The sequence below is a fragment of the Suricata suricatta genome, chromosome 8 (assembly GCF_006229205.1).
Source record: "Suricata suricatta isolate VVHF042 chromosome 8, meerkat_22Aug2017_6uvM2_HiC, whole genome shotgun sequence".
Taxonomy (NCBI): domain Eukaryota; kingdom Metazoa; phylum Chordata; class Mammalia; order Carnivora; family Herpestidae; genus Suricata; species Suricata suricatta.
Window position 1 is genome coordinate 119,142,504 of NC_043707.1, and position 16,191 is coordinate 119,158,694.

General features: G+C 55.9%; 1 protein-coding gene and 1 non-coding gene across 17 annotated transcripts in view; both read left to right on the forward strand.

Moving 5' to 3' along the window:
* The window catches only part of PUM1 (pumilio RNA binding family member 1), a 131,849-nt gene extending 125,550 nt beyond the window's left edge, over positions 1 to 6,299 (forward strand). For all 16 annotated transcript variants that reach the window (XM_029948287.1, XM_029948295.1, XM_029948297.1 and 13 more), the window contains 2 exons: positions 1,311 to 1,503; positions 4,463 to 6,299. In XM_029948287.1, coding sequence (XP_029804147.1) covers positions 1,311 to 1,503; positions 4,463 to 4,594 — 325 coding nt within the window. In that variant the 3' untranslated portion in view covers positions 4,595 to 6,299. The remainder of the gene's footprint in view (positions 1 to 1,310; positions 1,504 to 4,462) is intronic.
* On the forward strand, positions 2,294 to 2,378 carry LOC115300568. The gene has a single exon (XR_003912732.1). It is a non-coding gene; the product is annotated as a small nucleolar RNA SNORD103/SNORD85 (small nucleolar RNA).
* Positions 6,300 to 16,191: the final 9,892 nt, after the last annotated feature.

Genomic DNA, 16,191 nt, shown 5'->3' on the forward strand with positions numbered 1-16,191 from the left:
AGAGAGCATGTTTTGCTTCAGTTAATAAAGAATGTTTAACAGAGCCATTCACCCAGATGGTGGGTTGCCCTAGAAAGCAATTGCTTCCAGATTATTAGAAATTCCCAAGCAGAGGCTAAATGGTCATCTTTTAGGATTGTCACCAAAAAAGCCTTTTTTTAAAAAAAATATGCTTTATGTGTGTATTGGGGGGCACAAGTGAGCGAGGGACAGAGAGAGAGAGAGAAGCCGAGCTCACCCAAAGCCGTGTTCACCCAAAATGGGGCTCGAGCTCACTCGAGGTGGGACTTCAGCTCACGAACCATGAGATCGTGACCTGAGCCAAGGTCACATGCTTAGTAACTGAACCACCCGGGCACCCAGGAACTTTCTGCATTCGCTAGGTCTGGTCTCTTAAGTTCCTTCTCTTTTTGAGTGTTCAGTGCCCTGGAGCAGCTCTTCCCCTAGGCATGGCCTCTTTGCGAAGCCTGCACCTGCCCACTGAGCCACCAGAGGTGCTCTTTGCCAGGAATCGGCCCGTGTAATTCTCATACAGATCGTATGTGTCCCCTGACATCACACAGCTTCCTCGTACCCACAAAGCCACAAGATGCAAAGAAGTGTTGAGTTTTAAAAACAAACATTAGTGAGTGAATCAGTCATTCCTCTATGGTAAACACCCATTAGCACAGCCGTTTGTAATTTACTCACCCTCTCTGGCCCCTCGACTTGCATAGCCACATTCTTGTTTTCCTTTCCCAAGATGATGTATTCTGAGATGTTTAGAAATGTTGACAGACCTGTAAGGTGATTCTTGTCCCTAGACTCTTAAGAGGCACACTGAGGTCGTTTAGTGAGTGCTGTGGCCCCTCCTTGTGCACCCCTGACTCCTGTCTGCAGGCCTCTCTCTCAAGGGCCATGCTCCGTGGTTGGCACCGGAGGCACAAACAACACGGAAGGCTTGCTCCTGACCTTAGCAGGCTCAGAAAAGGAGAGAATTCACCGATTTTGGTTATGTATTGAAATTATGATCATCAATTTCAGCTTTTGGCCAGTCATGTGAACCTTACATGTGAGTCCCTTCACTCACCTGGGTTCGTTACCCCTCAGCCTGTTTGCGGGTTGGGTTTCATATTTGCCCGAGACCTGGTCTCAGCCGTGGTTCATGTTGGAGGCCACAGATGGCTCCCAGAGCAAACGGCTGATGATTTAATCTTCCAAAAACGTCAGGCTCTCTTTTGCTGCTGCCTGTGAGGTCAGGGCAGAGGCCGGACAAGCGCAGCCTAACCAGGTTTGTTCTAAGAGTGGCCCCCGGATTTGTCTCATTACAGCAACGTTGTGGAGAAGTGTGTCACTCATGCCTCCCGTACGGAGCGTGCTGTGCTTATTGACGAGGTGTGTACCATGAATGACGGTCCCCACAGTGCCTTATACACCATGATGAAGGACCAGTATGCCAACTACGTGGTCCAGAAGATGATCGACGTGGCAGAGCCTGCCCAGCGGAAGATCGTCATGCACAAGGTAGGCCAGCGTGACAGGTCACACCGGGGAGGCGTGCACGGCCTGTGCTGCATCCCCCTCTGAAGTACCCGTGAAGGTGGCCACCTGCCACTTCCTGTGCCATCTGCCCGGGGACCATGTCTCGTACTGTGTTCCTATGTTCCTGTTATCTGGAGCGGCCGTTGTCCCCGGGGCTCAGAGCTCACTGGTGTGGAAGAGTCCTGAGTTCCATCTTCGGCAGGGATTTCCCTCCCTGGTCCACAGGCCGTGCTCCCACTCCTCTGCCCCGACACCAGCATCTCAGTCCAGCAGACCAACCTGATGGTCGTTATTTCTTTTCTCCTTCTTCCCTCTCAGTCATTCCACCACCGCGTTCTAAGGGAGCACCTGGCCTGGCACGTTGACCCGGTGCCCACCCTGTGCCAGGCACCCGTACAGGGAGGACGAGCACCGGTCCCTGCCCACAGCGCAGTGCAGGGGACAGCAAGGGACAGCAGTGGGAGGCATGCGAGAGCACGTGCCCCAGGCTTTGCGGGGGGTGGGGGCAAGTCCAGGCTAAGCAGGAGCGGGGAGCAAAGGGACTGGAATCTCAAGTGCCAGGTGCTGTGTGTGTGGGAGCGACACAGAAAGCCCCAGAAGCAGCCCGTGCGTGGCGGAGGGACAGCCGCAGGGCAGGCCCAGCCAGCAGGTGTGCCGCAGCCGTGTTTGTGCTGGGCAGGGCCGCGAGCCCCGGCTGCTTCTGATCTGAAGCCTCAGCCTTTGGGCCCTGAAATCCCTCGGCCCTTCTTGGGGGGGAAGGTGTTGGCCTCGGTCTGGCAATGATGAGCCACTTGCCCTCACCGAGAACAAAGTTCGGTGATGAGAATCTTTGTTATGGACTCGAGTTCTGAGCCGGGCGAGTCCCCCACCGCCTCCGGTCCACAGCGCGACGCAGCACAGCGAGGTGTTGCGATGGTGATGGTGGTGGCAGTTGAAGGCTGGGGCAGTGGAGCCCTTCAAGTCGTGAGGCTCAGAGAGACGGGTGTTAGGACGCTGGCGAAGGCAGAGGGCATGTTGGGGACACATGGAAGTTAGAAGGATATCCATTTATTCATTCGACAAATACTCGTGTGCGTACTTAGAAGCCCCCCTTTTGGCAGGGCTCCTGGGCTGCACTCGGTGGTACCGTGCACAGAGGGCCGCACTAGTGCCAGGGACATGTTGGGGAGGGCCGCACGAGAATGTGGCAGGGTCTTTCCTAATGTGGAGGTACACAGAATGCTCCCCGCGTGATATTTGAATAAAGCCCTGACCCTCTCCAGGCAGAGGGAACCTGGAAAAGCAGGGGACAAGATGGTGTGTTTGAAGAAGTTAAGTGAGCTCAGTAGGGCAGGTGTGTGGCTGCCGGCTCACATGGACATTTGCCGTGATTGTCCTGGCTGATGAGTGACCTAGAGGAGGGGAGGCAGTAGGGGAGGAGGTGGTGAGGGGGCTGGCTGGGGGTGGTAGAGCCGAGGGATGGCAGCGGCTTTGGGATTGAAGACGGGTGGAGCATGGCAGTTGGCCAGTTGGGGAAGTTGAAAGAGGAAGAGTTGTCCCAGGAGCCCCAGCACTGAGTCCTGCAGCGTCCCCGAGGCAGAGTCCTGGCCAGCGGGAGGCGGCTGTGGAGCGGGTCCCTTACCGTCCACCTCCCACCCAGTCGAGTGGAGAGTGGAGTCCAGCGATAGCGCACCTGCGCTGGTCTTAGCAGCCAGCCAGTCCTATGGACAGGGTGGGTGAAAGAATTGATTGTCGTTAATCAATGTTCTGAAAGGGGAGCCACCAAAAAGCAAGGGGGTCCTGCACCTCACGTTCTGACGAGAAAGCACCAGCCGTGTCTGTGGTCCTCAACTGCACCAAATGAAGGCATAGCATTATCACACATCCTTTGTCCAGACGAGTTGAGGCGAACGGTGTGGGTCTCACAGCTCAGCACTGCGCTGGGGCTGTGCATGGTTCCCCACATGCGCTGTAGGCGAGGGTGTCACACCTGCCGGCTCTGCATCCTGTGGTGCAGAAGTGGTTTCCAGAGCCACTCGACACTTCCCTGCCATCAGCACACGGCTAGGCAGACACAGGTCTCGAAGTAGTGAGTGTCCGTCTCCCCGGGGTGGGTGTCCCGTGTGCCTGAGTGTGCCGGGGCGTGTGGGGATGGGGAGCAGCCTGGTGAGCCCGTGGCACCTGCGGGGGTGAAGCCAGCCATTGTAAGGCTGTGCGCTCCGTGCCGTAGCCCAGGTGTGTGAAAGGCTCCGTGAGCTCCCCGCGAGGAAGCCTCCTCTGTCTGGGACGGAGAGCAGAAGAGAAGGAGCCGAACCTGGGTGCTGCGAGAGGGTGGGGGGCGAGCCCGGTGCCATGGGCGGGGCTGGGAGTGCAGAGCGGGGAGCGGTCCCCGCTGCAGGACAAACACCTGGGCCTTATTAACCATTTGCTCTTGGATATGTGACTCCCACCACCGTGAATGGGGATGATCACAGCTGCGTCCTGAGGCTTAAATGAACCATGCCTGCCAACACGAGTTATTATTCTTATTGTCGTTAGTTTTCTGTGATCCTCGGTGAACTGGAGACAGGATCAGGTGACAAGCTCAGGGTTCGTGTGCCCAGAAAGAAGCTCACTGCCGAGGGGAGCCCAGGCGCCTTGAGCGGGGCCCAGAGGCGGAAAGCAGCCTCAGACGGCGCTGTGCAGGGGCACTGTGGTCGCCAGGCTGCCCGTGTTCTGTGCCGAGGCCCGGAAGAGGTCTGCGGCCAGCCGCCTCCGGAGCCCTCGTGTCCTGTGTCCCTGCTCGGAATAGGGGCTCCTGTCAGCTGCTCGGATGGGTCACCATCGCTCTAGAATTACGGTGCTTCATCGGAGCCAGGGGAGGGTGCTTCCTTGTGGGCTTGCGTGGGCACTTGGGTGCCCGGGAGCCCAGCGCGAGCCCGCCCAGGTCAGTTTGCTCTAACACAGACTGCTTCCTCCCCAGATCCGGCCCCACATCGCAACTCTGCGCAAGTACACCTACGGCAAGCACATCCTGGCCAAGCTGGAGAAGTACTACATGAAGAACGGCGTTGACCTGGGGCCCATCTGCGGCCCCCCGAATGGTATTATCTGAGGCGGCGCCCCCGTCCCCTCGACCCGCTGACCCCGCCGGCCCGCCGGCGGGTCCAACCGGCAGCCAGAAGCGCTCTCGTCGAGAAGCGGAGGTGGGCAGGCGGCTGCTCCGGGGCCACCTGCTCCTCCAAAACAAGGAATCACACCCACAAGTGGAAACGCCTTTGTAAATTTGTTTGATTTTATTACGCATAACATGTACTAATTATTTTTTTTAATTGACTAACTGCCCTGTTGTTCTACTGGTGTATAGGGTACTTGTACATAGGTAACCGTGTACATGGAGACCACGTATCCTGTTCCATGCTCTGTCTGTATACACGTGTGGAGACTTGCAGGGTGGCTGGTTTCACAAAAAAATGTTAGAAAAAAAAGAAAAAAAGGTTTTTAATCCATTTTGCCTTGCTGGCAAGTTTTGCAAATAGCTCTTCCCCACCTCCTCATTTTAGTAAAAAAAAAAAACAAACAAAAAAACCTGAGAAATTTGAATTTTGTTAAATGACCCCAAACTGGCATTTAACACTGTTTATAAAACATATATATATATATACATATATATATATAATGAAAATTGTTTTAGAGTTGCTAAAGCTTCTGTTTATGACTAAGTTTATGAAACTTTGAAAAATTGCCATTTTTTGGAGGCTATGATGCTGAAGAAGGTGTGTAGTGTGTTTTGTGAGGAGGAGACTGAGCTCCAAGGCCGGGTGGGCATATTTGTCTGCTGCCTACTGGATTTTTTTCTGTTAACCTTGAAAGGCAAAATCTGATTATTTAGCATGAGAAAAAAGAAATCCAACTCTGCTTTTGGTCTTGCTTCTATAAATATATAGTGTATACTTGGTGTAGACTTTGCATATATACAAATTTGTAGTATTTTCTTGTTTTGATGTCTAATCTGTATCTATAATGTACCCTAGTAGTCGAACATACTTTTGATTGTACAATTGTACATTTGTATACCTGTAATGTAAATGTGGAGAAGTTTGAATCAACATAAACACGTTTTTTGGTAAGAAAAGAGAACTAGCCAGCCCTGTGCATTCAGTGTATATTCACACCTTTTATGGTCGTAGCCTATAGTGTTGTATATTGTAAATTGTAATTTCAACCAGAAGTAAATTTTTTTTCTTTTGAAGGAATAAATGTTCTTTATACAGCCTAGTTAAATGTTTAAAAAGGAAAAAAAAATAGCTTGGTTTTATTTGTCACCTAGTCCCACAGTAGCAAGATCCTTTCTAAATGTTACTCAACATGATTCAGTTCACACTAGTGTTTTTTTTTTAATCCTAAAAAAAGTAATGTTTCGCTTATTTTGTGACAGTCATAAGGACGTGCAAAGTTCCGCCCTGCCCTAGCTTTCCTTACAATCAGAGCCCCCCTCACCTTGTAAAGTGTGAATTGCCCTTCCTTTTTGTACAGAAGATGAACTGTATTTTGCATTTTGTCTACTTGTAAGTGAATGTAACATACTGTCAATTTTCCTCGTTTGAATATAGAATTGTAACACTACGCGGTGTACATTTCCAGAGCCTTGTGTATATTTCCAATGAACTTTTTTGCAAGCACACTTGTAACCATATGTGTATAATTAACAAACCTGTGTATGCTTATGCCTGGGCAACTATTTTTTGTAACTCTTGTGTAGATTGTCTCTAAACAATGTGTGATCTTTATTTTGAAAAATACAGAACTTTGGAATCTGAGCTGGTGTTTCTGTCTTAACCTGCCCCCCCTCTCAGCATTAGGGCCCCCGGGGCAGCCCTGCCCCTCTCTGCACCCTTTGTTCTGCTGGTTTCTTTCTGTTTGCCGGAAGTGGGGGGTTGCACTGGAATAGGGCCTGGTGGCAAACTGGCAGCCCTTGAGTGCATTTTGACCCAAAGATGTTGGGTTTGGCCTGCCTGGTGCTTTCAAAATGAAGACACGACACGTTAGTCCAGATTCCCAGCTTCTGTTGAAAAATGGGGCGCCTGGCTCCCTGGCCCCGGGGTCCGCCGTCTGTCGGGGGAGCGCCCCTGGCAGCCCTTGCCCTGCGGTGTGGCCCAGGTGTGGCCCAGTTACCGCGTTCCCCACTTGCTCTCTCAGGCCTTGGCGGCACTACACACCAAGGGGCTAGATTGGAACTCAGTCCGTCACAAACGTCTCCCAGCTACGTACGTGTTGGGGCACTGAATTTTCTGAGGTGGGCGGCAGCTAAGGCATCTTGGTTGCTGTCCAGGCTGTCCCAGCCTCCCCTCCCGGGGTCCCCTCCCCTCTCCCTGGGCTGCCCCTGCCCTCCCCCCGCCCGCCCGTGTTCACACGCCCAGGCCACCCGGGAGCCTGGCTTGCTCACCTTGCTTGGCCCTCTCAGACTGGTGACCCCTCCCAGCTTTCCAGAGGGAAAGGCTCTAGGCCACGGAGGTGCCCGCCACTTGCCTCAGAGGTGCCCTCCTTTCACCAGCCTTTGCCGCTACTGAGACTGGCCGATGCTGGCAGCTACTGGGTAGCTCAGCCAGGGCCCTCGTGGGGGCCTGTACTACCTCATGTCTGCGATCGGGGCCCCAGGCTGGTGGCAGAAGAAACTGCACGACCCCCTCCCAAAGGTAAGGGACTGTCACTAGCAGGTCCTGCGGTCCTGGGAATACAGGGAGGGAAGGGAATCTGAGCTACAGCGGGTTTTGAGTCCAGGACCTGGTCGTGCATCAGTGGCTGAAATCCGGCCTTCCTGGGCTTCTCCCATTGATGGTGCTCAGCGGCCCCCCAGAGACCACACTCGAGAGGCATTGCCAACTGTCGCTGCGCATGTGACTGAATATCCTGGTTCTGGAATCCAAACAGACCAGGTTCAAGTCCAGGGCCCTCTACTCACTATGCATGTGGGGGTTCCTTCATCTTTCACCAAATTCCTCCCTGGAAATTGAAGGTGAGGAGAAGTTATTTGTGAAGGCTTGGCAGATCAGGGCTGTTGAGTGGGTACGGTTTTCCTAGCGCCTAACGGAGGCCGTGTGCGAAGCCTGCATCGCAGCGTGCGGGGTGTGGGCCTCCTGAGGCCAGCTATGTCATCTGTTTGAACCCCGCCCCCCACCCGGGTTCTCCTAGAAGGTTGGAGGAGGGGCCCCTGGTGGGGGGCGCTCTGTCAGTTAAGCATCCAACTCTTGATCTCTGAGGTCATTCGTGAGTTTGAGTCCCGCATGGTGCTCTGTGCTGATGGTGCAGAGCCTGCTTGGGATTCTTTTTGTCTGCCCCTCCCCCGCTTGTGCGCTCACTCCCTCTCAAATAAATAACTTTAAAAAATTAAAAATTAATTATAAAGCTCTTATCTAAAAAAAAAAAAAGATTGTAGGAACACCCAGAGATGTGTAAACTGGAACCGCAGATGAACATATGTCCGGTGCCTGACACATACCAGGCACTCACTCCCTTCATGCTGGGTGTCTTTCCCCCCTGGACTAAGTTTACTTTGTACGAGGCCAGCGTTTTTCCTCCCTTCCTCCCGGTCCTCCCTTCCTCCTCTTAGTGTTTAGTGAGATCTGCCTTAGTGTTTCTCGGCGGTGGCAAAGCAAAGCACTAGGCTGCTAGTGTGACCGCCCCACCTCCCCAGCACCTCTTTGCAGGCCTGTGTCTCGGAGGCCTGGGGAGGCTTTTCAGAAAGTCAGACACACATGGGGTTCAATCCCAACTCTCTTCTTACCACCTGTATCATCTCTTGAGGCCAACGTTCCTTGTCCAGAAGGAGGAATAACAGAAGCGACGTCAGAGGTTGGTTGGCGGGCTTCAGTGAAATGATGTAGTTCAGCACCGTGCCCAGCACACTGGTATCATAAACGAATGGAATGGGATCTTTGTTTCTTTTAACCCTGGACCCGCCTCGTCCAGCATCGGTGCACAGGTTAGAGCGAAGTCAACAACCCTTGTTCGTCATGTGAAGAAGTTCACATAATAAAGTCATCTGCTGTGAACCAGCTCTGTATGCACCAGAGACACACCGGGCCTGCGAGGAATGCGTTTGGACGGGTCCGGGATCTGCTGCAAGTCTTGGATCCAACCAATCCGGGCCCGAGGGTACTTCCTTGGGCCTGGGGCAGACCCCTCCCTCTGCAGGACTGAGTTTCAATCCTGGGCTCAGCCTTCACCTCCTTGTTTGGCTGCCTCCCAATTTCTCCTCGAGGATGCGATGGCCCCGGGCTGCCACCAGCCACATGTCTGTGATCTTGGTTTCTCTTCTGGAGTCCCTCCGACACGGTTTCTAATAATGATCTTTTTACCTCGTCACAGTGCTTTACAGTTCACAGAGCCTGTTCATATTTGTGATTCCTTGATCCTTCTGAAAGCCTTAGAGGGGAAGGTGTGTAGACCTTATCAGCCCATTATACAGATGAGGAGTTTTAGACCCCAGCCACACAATAAATGAGTCAATAAGCAAATAAGGATTTTAGCTGAAGTCTTCTGACCCTAAGTCCAGGGCTCTACCCATGCCTTCTTGCTCATGCCACCTTCCGTGAGCCCCAGGAACAGCTGTGTTCTGTCAGAGTTGGGCACTGGATAGGGAAACATTTGGGGTGAGGAAAACCGGGACTCCATGTAGTTACAAGCTGTAGCCACACGAGGGTGCTGCTGCCTAAAGAAAGCATTATAGGGGGCCAAGGGCTCCAGGCTCCAAGGTCAGGGCTGAGATGGGTTTCCCCTGGCTAATGGGGCTCAGGAGTGGAGTATCTCCCAGAGACCAGAGGTCTGGCATCTGCCGAGCTTCCCCTCTTCTTCCCTCCATCCTCAGCTTCTCCCGGCTTTGGGCTAGTCCCCTCGCTCTGGCTTGGGGCGGCAGGGTATGGTCATGGTCATGGGAATCTGACTTACAGGCCCCAGCTTTGCCTTTGACTCCCAGTCCCTGACTTCTCTGAGCCAATTGTCACTGCAGTGATAACCAAGCCCGGCCACCCTCGCGGGCATGGTATGAGGTCAGATGGCTGGGGCCGAGGAGGGCAGCCCCCATGTCTCTGTTAACGTGACCCAAGGCCCCGGTGCCTCTTCAGGGGACCATATCCCTGGCTTAGGCACCAAACTTTCAGACAACTAAAACCTCTAAGACTTTTCATGACCTATGGGTGCTTCATTTTTTTTTTTTTATGTCTTTATTTTATTTTGAGAGACAGAGACAGAGAGTGAACAGAGGAGGGGCATAGAGAGAGGGACACAGAATCTGAAGCAGGCTCCAGGCTCTGAGCTCTGAGCTGTCAGCACAGAGCCCAACGTGGGGCTCTAACCCATAGACTGTGAGATCGTGACCTGAGCTGAAGTCGGATGCTTAACTGACTGAGCCATCCAGGCACCCCAACCTATGGGTGCTTCAAATCCCAGCTCCACTGGCCCTCTGCGACCTCTGTGAATCTTTTTCCTCCCTTTCCTCATCTGGAAAATGGGGACAATAGTAGCTCTCCTTCCTAGGGTACATGGGAAGTACAGGGCTGGACACAGAGTAAGCCATAAATAGGAGTTGCTATTAATTATTATTATCGCTTCCGATTTTCTCCTGCCTTGTTGTTGCCCTTGGAATTTTCACAAGGGCAGCTGTTTAATTTAGCTTCCAAATTGAAAGGGCTTCAAGCATGAAGGGGGGTGTGCTCAGTACATAGCATGTGAGGTGGCCCTGCCTCCTGGGGATCTCACCCCCCTGCCTTCCCCGCCCGCTCGAACAGGGTGGCATGGACCCGAGTGGGAACCAGGGAAAGGTGGGCTGTGACCTCCAGGCCAGGCTACACGGGACTCTGCAGCCCCGGCTCGCTCTCTCAGGACTGCTTGCTGCGGAGGTCACTCTAGGGCCGCGGTCTCCGTGGGGAGGGACTGGGGTTTCCTGCTGTTACTGGAGCAGAGCCCCCAAGCCCCGTCGAGAGACTTCCAAGGCCGTGGCCTCGCCAGAGACCCTACAACAGAGCCACCCTCCCCAGGACTCCAGGAACCTCCCTGGGGCTTCTCAGAACCCAGGGTGGAGCCATGTCCTTGGAGGGGGCGGGACCTAGGATTCTCAGGAGGCCACTCTCCATCCCAGCGGGGGTCCCCCTGGCCCACTGACCTCACCCGTGCCCCACGTGGGGGGTGACCGGCAAACAGTGGCCATCTCAGCAGCCGCTGTGGGTCTGGCCCGAGCTGGGCGCTGCCTTGCACTACCCTGTCCGCCTCCCTCCAACCTGGAGCAGGACAGTCACTCACCGGCCCTTCCATGGCAGGAAAGAGGTCCCAGGTCGCCGGTCAGGGAGCAGCAGACCCAGGAGTGCACCCCAGAGTCCCTATACCCGCCCTCTGCCAGGCCCCACCCAGGGCCACCCGCAGGGTGCTGGGAGTGAAGATTGGCCTCCCAGACCTGATCCACCTGTGGGTAAGGAGACTGGGGCCTAGGGCGGGGGTGGGGGGCAGGGAGTGACCTGCTCAGGGCCACGCAGAAGGTGAGACACAGAGCAGGGGCCTGTCCCACAAGAGCGGAGGTGTAGATGCTGGGTCTGTGCATCTCAAAACCTCAGAGAAACACAAGACACCTCACATATCTCAGTGGCAGTCTGTCACATTCCGTGGCCTCAGGGGGAGGGGGTCTCCTCGCCCCCCCCCAGTGCTTCCCGAGGCCCTGCTGCAGCTCAGTCTCCTGCACCCCCTTCTTTGGCTGTCACCCAGCCGGGCTGCTTTAGCCCCAGGATGAGGAGAAAAAGAAAAAATATTTTTAGAGAGGCTTTTTTTTTCTTCTTCCAGGAAAATGACTCCAAATGTGCAATTTAGTCCCGGGAACGGGGGTGTGTTCGTGGGATGGCTTCTGGAAAGGCAGAGCCCCCCTCCCTGCGCCCACCCTCCTGCTCTCTCCTCTGTCTCCTCATCCCTGCAGCCCCGTCTTCTCCCTCCCCTCCCTGGGGAGAGGCAGGTGTGTGAACACCCACCCCTGGCCTGCCCCCGCCCCGCACTCCAGCCACTGCCTAGACCTGTGACCTTGGCCTGGCGGGACTGGGCTGCCCCCACGAAGGAAGGGCTTGGCTTGACTGAGGGTCTTGTTGGGGGGTATTTGGTCTTAACCCTGAGAGGTTTTGCAAATTGGGCATCCGGTCAAGGACAGAGGAGTATAGGTGAGAGAGCCCCCAGGGCCAGGAATGAAGGGCTTGGCTTCTGCTGCAGACTGCACTCATGACCCTGGGCTGGTCACTTCCTGTTTTGGGGCCTCAGTTTTCTCACAACATAGACGGATGACGGGAGGCGCAGCCGGGGAGAGCAGCACAGGGCCCCAAGTGCTCAGTTCTTTCTGGGTTACAGTGAACAAGCCTCTAGAATGTTCTCGGCCTCATCCACACACATCTGGAGCTGGAGCTCAAGACCTCAGAGGCCATCTTCCTGGGTGGGGCTCATCCTCATGTGCCCTGCCCAGCATGAATCAGGAGAGATGCTGCCATCACCACCACCATGAAGTCTTCCTAGATTTCTTCCATGACATCTAAACTCTCAACACGGTGTTAACCCTTCCCTGCGCAGGGCCCCACAAATTTACAGGCAAATGTGTTGTAAACTTAATGAAGCTTCAGCTTCAGCTCCCCCCCCCCGCCCCCAGCCTGCATAGCCCCCTTCCAAAGTCCTGTTCCTAATTCTGTCTTTGGGATCCCCTCACACTGTGTAGGCTTCAGGCCCACAGAGCTGGGACACACCCCTATTCTTCTCCCTACTCAGCTTGAGGCCCCAGAGCCCCCCTCTTCCCTCAAGCAGCACCCCCGTGAGCCCTGCCACCCGGGACCGACCTGGACACACAAGGGTTTCGGCTCAGGGTCTCTGGGCCTCGACTTGCTCCACCTTCAAGGCCAGCCCCGCTCAAACAAGAGCTGCCTCACTCCGCCCCTTTCCCCCACACCTGCCCTGACGAGACCCCCAGGGAGCCCTCCGGACTCCCTCAGCTTGTGAACTCCCAGCTCACAGATCTAGAAGAGGCCTGGGTTCAAATCCTGCCCCCTTCTTGGCAGCTGTGTGCCCAGGGGGTGTCACCCATCCCTCATGAAAGGGCTTGTCTAGCACACACAGGGCTCAGGGCAGGCTCGTGGCCTGGCCTGTCCCTCACACAGCCACTTCCCTTGGATGGGCAGCTCCCCCGCCCTCAGATGAAGGCCCCAGGCCTCTCTGCCTTCTTGCTCTGGCCCCTCCACAGGTCCCAAGGAGTCCCCCAGAAGCTAACGCTCACCCCGTGGGCCTCTTACTTGCTGAGAAAGCCAACTGTAAGCCTTCCAAGCTCCCTCCTCCCTCCTGCCAGAATTCTGTTTCAGTTCCTGAATGTTGGGGTCACTCACATTAGGCCTGGCGCCACTCAGACTTCCTCAGAAGCAAGCCTGGGCCCCTGCCTCCACTCCGAATCCCGGCCAGGACTGGACGTGGCGGCGAGGAAGGCGGGTGGGCAAGGTGTGGGAGGTGTGGGGGGGGCGGCATGGGGACACAGGGACCTCTCCCCCAAGGCCTAGGGGGCAAGTCACAGGGCTGTGGGATCAAGGTCAATGAGAGCGTTGCTGGCAAGTCCTCGGAACTGAGCCTGGCGAACCGTAAGCCCTCAGTGGATCGTGGCTCTCGCCTTCCGTGGCAACGTTGGGGGACACGGAGCCAGGCTGTGTGGCCAAACGTCTGCGGGAGCAGATAGTCAGGCGGCCACTGCTGAGCACCTACCTGTATGCCAGGGTCCGGGGAGGCGGTGGCTCAGGCAGAGCTCATAGACGTCCCTGACACCGGCCACTTCCCCTCGTTAGGAGCCCAGAGTCCCGGCCAAGAGCAGAGAAAGGTCTCAGCGGATGGAGTGCTGACGCGTGGCTGTTAGCAGGACCTGGGCTCCAGTGTGTCTACGAGTTGGTCATGTCCGTCCGTGCGGCCGTATGAATCCCCTCACTGACTGTCCCTCAACCATAAGCTTCCCGACACCCCTCCGAACTTGGTGTGGTTGTTCGGGGCCTTGGTCAGGATTCCCCAGCTGTGTCACCTCGGGCAGGTGTTCCGGCCTCTCTGCGGAGACAGTGTTAGCGTGCCCTTCTCAGAGCAGTGCCCGGCCTGTGGTCAGCTCTGCTGGATTATCGATTATCGTCCACAGGGGATAATTGGGGACGCTCTGCCAGGAAGCTCCCACTTCCGGGGGAGCCAGCAAAGCAAAGTGGGGAGCGCAGAGACTTGTCCAGCCCTGTCCCAGGGAGTCAGCGAGCGAGGCCGCCCAGAGGGGCCCAATGCCAGCGTGGATCATGTTGATAGAAGGTGAAGGGAGACCCCGAGGTTCCGGGACGCAGCTTGAAGGCACAGGTAGGCGCGAGGAGGTGGCTGTAGGGTGCGCTGGGTGCCCAAGGGTGGACGAATGTGAGACTCTGGGAGCCCTGAGGAGAGCTCCTACTCCTGTAGGAGGAGACCCTCAGGGGTCCAGAACCGCTCCCTTCTGGCCGAGACCAGTATCTCTGAGGAGCAGCAGGTGGCGCTCCTAGCCTGCCCAGCCCCAAGATCCTCGTCCCCTCTCTCTAGCCCCTCGGAAGGTCACGGGGCTGCGGCTTCCAGGAGTCTCAGAACCCGCAGGAACCTCTGAGCCCCGCTCACCGCCCACCCTGTGCACGAAGATTGTCCTAAGGGCCTCCCTGACAGCTAGTTTTCGGAGCCTTGCATGCTTCCCAAGATGGAGCATTCACTACCTCTCAGAGTAGCCATCTGTGGCCGCTGTGACTGTTCACGCGTCCCTCCTCCCACCCGGCTTCTCTTACTCTCCTCGCCCTATAGCCTTGCCGGTTCTGTCCCGTTGGAAACTCCTCGGGACCGGCCTTCCGGCGGGTGACCACCCTGGGAACCGGGTCCTTGACTGTACAAGCATCATCCACCACCGAACCCTGAGCACAACGGCAGGGGAGAGCTCACGCAATGACAACCTGCCACCTGCCGCTGAGCCTGACACACAAGGGTGCTCGATCTATACTTGGGGAATGAATGAATGAATGAATGAATGAATGAACCCTGTATGGTCATTATTTCCAGGTTATAGTTGGGAAGCTAAGGCTCAGAAAGGTAAAGTTACTCCTCCAGCGTCACACTTCTTACAACCAACAGGACTTGGAGCTGCCCATCCCAGGGCTCTTCAAATCCAAGCTGTGCTATATCAAGCCGAACCCCCTCTGGCTCCCCTGGGCCCCGCCAGCCCCTCCCTACCCACCTCCCCCAGGTATCCGTGGGTCAGACTTGGGAATATGATTTCCAGAGGCTGGGACTTGAAAATTCCTAGGGATCTTTGCATCTCTGAGTTAGAACGTCTCCCTCCCTTCCTGTCCAGGATCTCTGTGCCAAAGGGCAGCTAGCCTGGTCTTAACATGCCCCTGGCAACTGGGCTCCTGCTCCCTTTGAGAGCACAACTTCTAATTCAGCTCAGCCTTATGCTGAGCTGACGTTTGTCTTCTGGACCTGCTCCCCAGGGCCCTGAAGGACAAGTCGCAGTCCCCCACCCACCCTGACACCCCAGATTATGGCTGGTGCCCCAGACTCTTTTCCTTTGGGCCCAACCCCCCACTCTCTCCCCTATTGGCTCCATTTGTCCTGGTTTTAGTTCCTTTTTCCTTGGGGGAACTGTCCCAGTTTCAGCTCAGTTTGGTTCCTATTTCCTGATAGCAGGAGCTCTGGACCGGGTGCCGGACACAAGGGCAGATTGCATTGTTAGCAACCTCACCTCTCTGGGCCTCAGTTTCCCATCTAGGCGGTGGAGTTATGGACAGCACCTGCTTCAGGGGGGCTGCTGAGAGGGGGAAACAGGATAACCCACGTACAGGACTTGGCCCCACGCCGGCGTGTCATCAGGGCTTAATAAATACCTGGGGCCAGGTGAGCTCACATTCATTGAATCAGCAAATTTGTATTGAACTCCCGATACGTGCCAGGCCCTGGGCTACTGCTGGGGACACAGCAGTGGACCAGAGGACCTAGACCCTCACCTCCTGGAGCTCACGTGCGTAGTGCTTGCAGAAGTAAAGTGCACAGAATGTCGGATGGGGGTAAAGGCAGTAGAGACAGGCCAGGCAGGGCACTGCCATTCAGGACATGCGTCTCACACCATCTGCACTGTAGGAGGGGGGACCTCCTTTCCAAGGTGTGAAATGAGTGTCAGAGAGCAGGGGCCACACAGCTGCTGGGGAAACAGCACCACAGCAGCCCCCTCCCCTCCCGCACTTCCACTGCAGATGCAGTGACAGGGGCAGAAGCCCACACCCCTCATGTGCACGGAGGGGACACTGAGGCCCGGAGAGGTCCAGGCCTGGCCGCAGGTGTCTGGAGAATATCAAAGACCCTGGACTTGGGTGACCTCTGGCCCGCTGCGTCGACCCCTTGGGGCTGGTGGTGGTGATGGGTCTTGGAAGAGCCACCTGAATGGCCCCCTTAGTGGGGAGCCGCTAATGATCACACAAATGCCACCTATCTACTCAGACCCTCAAATGAGCCAGGCCCGTCCTCCGGCGTTCCCACGCGGATCCTTTTCTGCCGGCGCTCACCACCGCCCTCAGAGGTGCGTTCGGCGGGATCCCGCGCTCCTGACCGCGGCTCGGCGAGGCGGCCCGCTAGTCCCAGGTCGCGCCGCAGCCACAGCGGCGGGGGTCCCCGGGGCGCTGGGGG